Raw genomic sequence first — 8,600 nt, forward strand, 5'->3', positions numbered from 1 at the left:
CACTAGGAAATACCACTTAGCTTTTAAAAAAGACTGAAAATCTCAAAGTAAAGATACAGAAAATGTTAGTGACACAACAGCAAATGAAAAAGAGAAGATTATAGGATGAGACGATTTATGTGTAAAAAATGAGTACATGTTTGAAACGAAACAACACATTACACGAGGTGTTGGGGGTATGGTCACCTCTGAGGGGAGAAAACAGGCCATCAAGGACACTGGTTTTCACCGTTACATGTTTAAGTTTTACATATTCATGTATGTATATACATGTATATACATATTCATGTATAATATATTCATGTATTTTAATATAAACACATTTGTAATAGAAAGTGGCCAACAAGCATGTATGAAGATGTTCAACATCATTAACCACCAGGAAAACGCAAGTCAAAACCGCAGCGGGGAACCACTTCATACCTGCCAGGCTGGTGGGGCCCAGACAGAGTGTCCGCCCTAACCAGCGCTGGCCAGGATGGGGAGAGGCTGGAACCCTTGTACACTGCTGGGGGAGGATGTAAAATGGTGCAGCTGCTATGGAAGAGGGCTTCAGGGTTCCTCAAAAATTAAATACAGAGTGGCCATATGATCCAGCAATTTCACTTTTCTGGGTAAATCCCCCCAAAGTGAAAGCAGGATCCGTGCACCTACAGATCCGTGCACACCCACGTTCGCAGCAGCAGTCTCCACAACAGCCGAAGCTGAAGACAGCCCCACGTGTCCATCAACAGGTGAGCAGAGAGGCAAGGCATTAAAATAAGCCCATAAAGGGCAAATACCATATGATTCCACAAAAAAAGAGATACCAGAAAGGCAAGGTCACAGACACAGCAGAGCCGAAGAGAGGTTCAGTTCTCTTCAGTCGCTCAGTCGTGTCCAACTCTTTGTAACCCCATGGACTGCAGCGTGCCAGGCTTCCCAGAGCTTGCTCAAACTCATGTCCATTGAGTCGGTGATGCCATCCAACCATCTCATCCTCTGTCATGCCCTTCTCCTCCTGCCTTCAATCTTTCCCAGCATCAGGGTCTTTTCCAATGAGTCAGTTCTTTGCATCAAGTGGCCAAATATTGGAACTTCAGCATCTGTCCTTCCAATGAATATTCAGGGTTGATTTCCTTTAGGATTGACTGGTTTGATCTCCTTGCAGTCCAAGGGATTCCAAAAGTCTTCTCCAACACCACAGTTCAAAAGCATCAATTCTTCGGTGTTCAGCCTTTTTTATGGTCCAACTCTCATATCCATACATGACTACTGGAAAAACCATAGCTTTGACTATCTGGACCTTTGTCAGCAAAGTAATGTCTCTGGCCTTTAATACACTAAGTTTGTAAGAGCCTTCCTTCCAAGGAGCAAGTGTCTTTTAATTTCACGGCTGCGGTCACCATCTGGAGTGATTTTTGAGCCCCCAAAAATAAAGTCTGTCACTGTTTACATTGTTTCCCATCTATTTGCCATGAAGTGATGGGACCGGATGCCATAATTTCGTTTTCTGAATGCTGAGTTTTAAGCCAGTTTTTTCATTTTTCACTCTCCTCTTTCACTTTCATCAAGAGGCTCTTTAGTTCCTCTTCACTTTCTGCCATAAGGGTGGCGTCATCTGCATATCTGAGGTTATTGATATTTCTCCTGGCAATCTTGATTCTAGCTTGTGTTTCATCCAGCCCTGCATTTCTCATGATGTACTCTGCATGTAAGTTAAATAAGCAGGGGAACAATATACAGCCTTGACATACTTCTTTCCCAATTTGGAACCAGTCTGTTGTTCCATGTCCAGTTCTAACTGTTGCTTCAGTTTAACCACTAGAAAAACTGCACCAGGCAAACTGAAAGTACTAAAAAATTCTACAATGAATTAAATATTGTTTTTGTTGTTTAGTCGCTAAGTCATGTCCACCTCTTTGCGACCCCATGGACTATAGCCCACCAGGCTATTCTGTCCATGAGATTTTTTTTCAGGCAAGAATACTGGAGTGGGTTGCCATTTCCTTTTCCAGGGGATCTTCCCATGGCAGGGATCAAACCTACATCCTCTGCATTGAAGGCAAACTCTTAACCGCTGAGCCACCAGGGAAGCCCCAGTGACTCTGATATCAACCAAGAAAGCAAATAAGAAATACCCAGAAAGTACAGTATCTCCCACCCCTGCAAAATGGTTCAGAGGTGACGTCACCATGACAACCTCCCAGGGGTTGCTGGGCAGGAGAGATCCCAAGAGGAGGGGACAGAGGACAGCGGACACGTAACTCTGGGCACCGATGCAATCAGACCCTGAGTTTCCAGCCCCACGTGGAGCCTGCGGTCAGCTGGTCATCTCCCCGCTTCTCCAGCCTTCCACTGGAAGAGGGTGTTTGGGAACAGACCCTCAGGCTCTTTTAGAAGGAAATGGCTGGGACTTCCCTGGTGGCTCAGTGGTAAGGAATCTGCCCGCCAGTGCAGGAGACACAGGTTCAATCCCTGATCCGGGAAGATCCCACAGGCCTGGGAGAAACTAAGCCCATGTGTCACAAGTACTGAGCCTGTGCTCTAGAGCCTGGGAGCCACAACTGCTGAAGCCCAAGCACCCTAGAGCCTGTGCTCCGCAGCAGGAGAGGCCCCTCAATGAGAAGCCTGCCCCGCAGCTAGAGAGTGGCCCCTACTCACAAGAACTAGAGAAAAGCCCATGCAGCAAAGATGACCCAGTGCAGCCCAAATAAATAAATAAATTTCGGTTTTAACTGTTGTTTTTTTTTTTTTAATGAAGATGTCGCCGAAGGCAAAGAAGGAAGCCCCTGCCCCTCCTAAAGCCGAAGCCAAAGTAAAGCCTTTGAAGACGAAGAAAGCGGTGTTGAAAGGTGTCCACAGCCACAAAAAAAGATCATCCGGACGTCACCCACTTCCGGCTGCCCAAAACACTGCGGCTCAGGAGGCAGCCCAGCTATCCTCGGAAGAGCGGCCCTAGGAGAAACAAACCTGACCCGTGCCATCATCAGATTCCCCCTTACCACCAAGTCAGCCATGAAGAAAACAGAACTCGCTGTGGACGGCAATGCCAACAAGCACCATATTAAACAGGCTGCGAAGCTCTGTGACATGGCTGAGGTCAATATTCTGGCCTGATAGGGAGAAGAAGCCCTACGTTCCGCTGGCTCCTGGCCATGAAGCTTTGGATGCTGCCGACAAAATTGGGATCATCTAAACTGAGTCCAGTTGGCTAATTCCAAATATAAAAGTTTTCACTATGAAAAACAAAACAAAAACAAAAACAGCTTAACAAAAAGGAATGGGATTCCCCCCGCACCGTGTCCTTCCCATGACGGACAGTCTAGAAGGCGGCTTCCTCCTCGTAGAACCCCCACCAGCACCCTCAAAGAACACATGCCATCCTCCCCATTTTGCAGATGAGGAAACTGAGTCCCAGAGCTAACAAACCACTTCCCAAGCTTGAGAGAAAGCGGATAGCAGCCCACAGCAGCAGAGGGGCCCCAGGGCCAGCTCTCTGGGTCCCTGCTGTCCCCACTGGCCTCCACATCAGCAGCACTCTGATCCGCAGTGTCCCCGGGGCGCCCACAGGGTGGACAGCCCGCTGCTTCCTGCACAAATATGTCCCGGGCCCAGCAGAGGAAGGGGCTGGATGCAGCCCCCACTCCCATCAGAGCCTCCCCATTCTGAGAGCGTGTGACCCTCCCAGGGGCCTTGTAAGCCGCAAATGTCCAGCTCCTTCCAGGGCTTCTGTGATATCGAAGTATAAAGTCCACTAGGTCCACCTCCCAGAGTCCCTCGCCCCACCAGAGGCCAGCACTGGCCTCAGTTTGCCCCCCAGCCAAGCTCCCTTCACCAAGGGCTCTCCCATCTCTGAAGCTAATGTGGTCATGTCCCCACGCCAGCTTTAAACAGCCTCCGCTGTACAAACCCCACGGAGACAATGGGCTCCGAGCCCGTGCCTGCTGGGAGACGCACCCACGCAAGGTCAGCCCATCAGCGGGTGGACAGATGAGCAGATGTGCCCTGTCCAGCCGTGCAAGGAGCAGAGCGCTGTCCTGCGCTGCAACGTGCACACGCCGTGAAAGCATTCCGCTAAGCGTGAAGCCAGAGTCCCTGCGGATGAAGTATCCAGAGCAGGCAATGTCATAGAGACCTGGGGTAGGGGGGTGGGAAGTTTAAAGGGTGCAGGGTTTTATTCTGGGCCCAGGGAAATGTTTTGTATCTTGACAGAAGGGGTGCTTGTACAACACTGCGAACGAACCACAGAATTGTCTCCTTTAAAATGATTAGTTTTATGTGACATGATTTTCACCTCAGTTTAACAAAAGAGAAAAAAAAAAAGATCAATTCAACACCTTTCCCCTGCATTTCCTATCTCCCTCCCCCAACTAAAGTCTCCGGAAGCTTCCAGTGCCTTCTGGACCACATCCAGACTCTGCAGCGTGACCTGGCCTCTTGCAGCAGAGACCACCGGGTCTCTGAGGACAGGGTCCTGGGACGGAGCCCACCTCCCCCAGAGCTGCACAGTCAGCTTCTGTTTGCCTTCCTGTCAACCAGACACCCTGACAGCAAAGGCCCAGGCCTCCTCCGCCATTCTACCCCATCCCATCCCCAGCACTCCAGCAGGTACCAACAGTAACGGCGTCAATAAGAGAGATGGTACAAGTGCCAGGCATGTGTCAATGCACTGACCTACTAGGAGGAAGTACCGTTACGCCCATTTTACAGAAGAGAAAACTGAGACACACAAAGGTGGAGTCAGCTGCCCGAGCGCCCCCCACCATCAAGGCTCAGCCCAGGTCACCACAATACCCTTCACCCAGTGCTGCCGCGAAAAACAAGTCAGACAGCGGACGGGACATTCAAGGTCCCACACGGGAGGAAAATCCAGACTGTGTGATAAGAGCTGCTAGACCTTCCAGGCCAGAAAGATCAAGGACCTTATTACCCAACAGGCACCACAGCTCTGCCACCAACAGTTCCTCCCCCAGCCAGGGACGTGCAGAGGGTTTCACAGGCAGTATTTTACACTCCTGAGCAGGGGGAGGAACCAGGTGAGGACACAGGATACCCAGAAGCTAAGTAAGTTGTCCAAAGTCAAATAGCCACTGAGCTTCTAGACCAGTGGTCCACAACCTCTTTGGTACCAGAAACGGATAGCATGGAAGACAATCTTTCCACAGACCAGGGGGATGGGGGAAAGGTATGGTTTGGGGATGATTCAAATGCTTTACATTTACTGGGCACTTTATTTCTATTATTATTATTGCATCAACTCCACCTCAGATTAACAGGTATTAGATCCCGGAGGTTGGGGACCCTTGCTCTAGACCCAAGGGGTCTGACCCCCAGGGCCCCCGACCTTAGCCTTGGCAAGCCCACGCGGCAGGACAGGAAGTCCTCACCTAACTACAGCCCCCACCACCACCCCGTGAGCAAATTCTGCTAAATGCCTGAGCAGCGACACAGCACAGCTGAAATTAAACGGGTTCCAAATACGACGGGATGGCCACAGCAAATGCTGGGGCGTGAGGCTGGACCGGGTAAGTTCTTGGAACTGCACGGGAGGGTTACAGGCACGTGGGCCCCCGCTTTGGGAAGCAGAGGGTCCTGCCAGCGGACTCTCCATGGACTCCCCACAGCACTTAGTTAACTCGATGCTCACCGGAGGGCCAGGCAGTGAGCATCTGCAGGACCACCCCACCTCCGGGGGTGGTCCTGGGGCCACTGCAGTGGGGCCAAAAGGGAGAGACCCCAGCCGTGAAGCTGAGGCCCACCACTCCCAGCTCCAGGATCACTCCAACAAAGGCATTTCCTTGGGTTCACCCCTTCAAATTGCAACAGGAAGCAATCAGGAAAAATAATTAGCTACCAACTTACCAGCTCCACTCTGGGCTGTGACATAAATCTAACACAGAAATCAGGGACATGACATGTCAAGAGCAGTCAAAATAGTTTCTGCAGAAAGTTCCCTCCCTCTCCTTCCATTTTAGGACCAGACTACCACATTAGCCGGGGCTCTAAAAACCTCGTGTTGACATGCTTTCTTAATGTTAAAATAATCAACTCTATTTTTTGCCTCCTACGCGACCAAGCTCCACAAACGTGATCCTTCTCCTTGGGGGCTCGAACCGCAGGACAGGCACTCCAGTCCAGCAACATCACCACCCCAAGGTCCAGGAAATCCGAAACTGCAACGCAGTGAAAAGCTACTCTGCCGGCAGAGAAACCCCACCTTTAAAACAAACATCTCCCCCCCCCCCCAAAAAAAAACCCTTTTGCCTCCGTGATCCAGGCATTTCCGGAAAGAGAAGCAGCAGTGTCGGCCTGAACTACCCAGATACTGTCATTGTTTTTTCGCTGGTATCAGACGGGGCCAAGAATGTAAACAGACTCCTGAGAGAGGCGAATTCAGCCTGAAACTGCCAGGGGTCTCCGGGGATCGGGGCTAGGAGGCAAGAGGACTTGAGGAATTACCCCTTCTCGCCCCCCCAAACCTCAGCGGAGGGGCCGCAGCCCCGGGAATGTGACCACAGAGCCAGGCCAGGACACCTCCCTGCAGTGTCCTCGCTGGAAATATTCAGGGAGACAGCTGTTTGCCTTAAAGAGGCCCAGACAAAGGGACCCGAGGCCCCCCACCCCCAACTGCCACCAGCAGAAGAGCAGCCCAGGGCGCAGAGGACTCCCGCTCAGGGGTCCACTGGGCCAGCCACACTCCAGAAAAACAAAACACTCACGTCTGAAGAGAATGGTTTAGGTAGCGAGAGAGGCTTGCTTCAAAAACCACATGGCAATCTCCAAATTAAAAGAACATGTGTAGCTTTTCACAAGGCGCTTCGTTTCCTGAGTCCTCCTGACCTCAACTCCACCCCTTGGGACACACCAACAGTTGGAGAGAAAGGTCCCCAGGCTCTGATCTCCCAAAGAGGGTGTGTGTATACAGCCGAGGCCCCCACGCCGCAGGCTGGGACCCCGTCACCCCGCGCGGCAGCCCCACGCAGCCGGGCCCCCCGGGGGTGGACACCCGCTGGGTGTCACGATTTGGGGGCCCCAGCGGCCCAGACGGGGGCTCCGAGTCGACCGGGCACACCTGGCAGGTGTGAGTCCGCTGGGAAACCGACAGCGACGCAGATGAAAGGGGCAGCGCCGCAGGCCAGGCCGCCCCGCGCGGGGTTCAGAACTTTCTCTGCGACTTAAATCAGTTCCTGGAGCTCGCAGGCCGGCCGCGCGGCCATCGGAAACAAGCTCGGGAAAAGAGTTCCCGACGCAGGGAGGCCAGGCCTGCCTCCGGGCCGAACGTCCCCGCTCCGTGCCTGCCCGCGGGGCCGGGGTCCCCACGGTGCCCGCACGGCCTCGCCCGGCCGGCTCCGGGCGAGCGCACTTCCGAGCGCGCCCCGGGGCCCGGGCAGGTGAGAACCCGCCCGCGCCGCACCTGGCGGGGTTGGCGGCGCCCGCGCGCCCTGCTCGCCGGCCCGGGACGCGCGGGACGGGGCCCGGCGTCCCCGGGAGGGGCCCGGGCGAGCGAGACAAAGGGCCCGCGCGCGGCCCCCGGGCGGCGGGCGCGGCGGGGGGCGGCGGGGCCCCGCGGCGCGCGCCCCAACTCGCCCCCAACTTGCAAAGTCGCTTCGGCGGCGGCGCGGCGCACTTGGCCGCGGGGCCAACCGAGTCGCCCGGACGCCCGGGCCATTGTCCCCCCGGCCCGCGCCCACCTACCCGCGGCGGGGGCCAGGCTGCAGCAGAGCGCGAGCAGCAGCAGCAGCGGCGGCGGCGGCGGAGGAGCGGGAGACCGGGGCGGCGCCGCCTCCATGTTGTCCGGAGCCGGACGGGCCCGCACCGCGCTCACTCGGGCTCCATGGCGCGGCTGCCGGGCTCCTCGCGCGGCTCCGGGCGCCTGCCGCCTCCCCCCTCGGGCGCCGCGGGCCAGGACGACGGGGGAGGAGGGAGGAGGCGCGGGAGCGGAAGCCGAGCCGCGTCTCCGCCCCCCGCCGCCGCCGCCGCCGCCGCCCTCCGCGCCCCCCGCGCCGGCCGCGCCCTCCTGCGGGCGCCCCTCGGAGCCGGCCCGCTGCGAGGCGACCGCCGCGAGCGGGGTCCCAGCGCCTCTGCCCGCGCCCCCTGCCCCCGGGGGCCGGGCGCCGGGGCTCCGCGGGGGCGGGCGCCCGGTTTGCACCCCGCAGGGCCTGGGGCCGGATCGAGCCCCGGAAGCAGGTGTGTCACCTGTTAAGAGCGGCCAGGACCGAGCTCGCCCGGTGGGGAAACTGAGGCCCGGGGCCGGGGTGTGCGAAAGGGCTTGCCCCAGGGCACGCGCGGTCAGGCAGTTTCGGGGCTGGAAGTCAGGGGCCCCTAGCCAGGTGCGCGCGCTTTCCGGCGACGGCAGCCACCCCAGCAGGGTCCTCCTCGGGGAGGTCCCACGACACCTGTGCTCACCGGGGAGGGGGCCTGGAAAGGCGACCGCCAGGCGGGGCCAGGGCAGGGACAGAAGCGGGTGATGGCGGGGGGTGGGAGCTGCAGGGGAATCGGGGTAGGTTTGAGGTTGACTTTTAAACTGAACGTATACCCTCGACATTAACTAGGGTACGCGAAGACTGAGCGGTAGACACGTTGTTCTTCCAAATATGCCTGTAGGCGGCCTCTAGGAT

The 8,600-nt window shown here is 56.0% G+C and overlaps 1 protein-coding gene across 3 annotated transcripts in view; it reads right to left on the bottom strand.

The window, feature by feature from the left end:
• The window catches only part of LRP5 (LDL receptor related protein 5), a 123,688-nt gene extending 115,815 nt beyond the window's left edge, over window positions 1–7,873 (bottom strand). For all 3 annotated transcript variants that reach the window (XM_055580617.1, XM_055580618.1, XM_055580616.1), the window contains exon 1: window positions 7,678–7,873. In XM_055580617.1, coding sequence (XP_055436592.1) covers window positions 7,678–7,771 — 94 coding nt within the window. In that variant the 5' untranslated portion in view covers window positions 7,772–7,873. The remainder of the gene's footprint in view (window positions 1–7,677) is intronic.
• Between the last annotated feature and the right edge of the window lie 727 nt (window positions 7,874–8,600).

Source organism: Bubalus kerabau, chromosome 5 (assembly GCF_029407905.1).
Source record: "Bubalus kerabau isolate K-KA32 ecotype Philippines breed swamp buffalo chromosome 5, PCC_UOA_SB_1v2, whole genome shotgun sequence".
In the NCBI taxonomy this organism is placed as follows: Eukaryota; Metazoa; Chordata; class Mammalia; order Artiodactyla; family Bovidae; genus Bubalus; species Bubalus kerabau.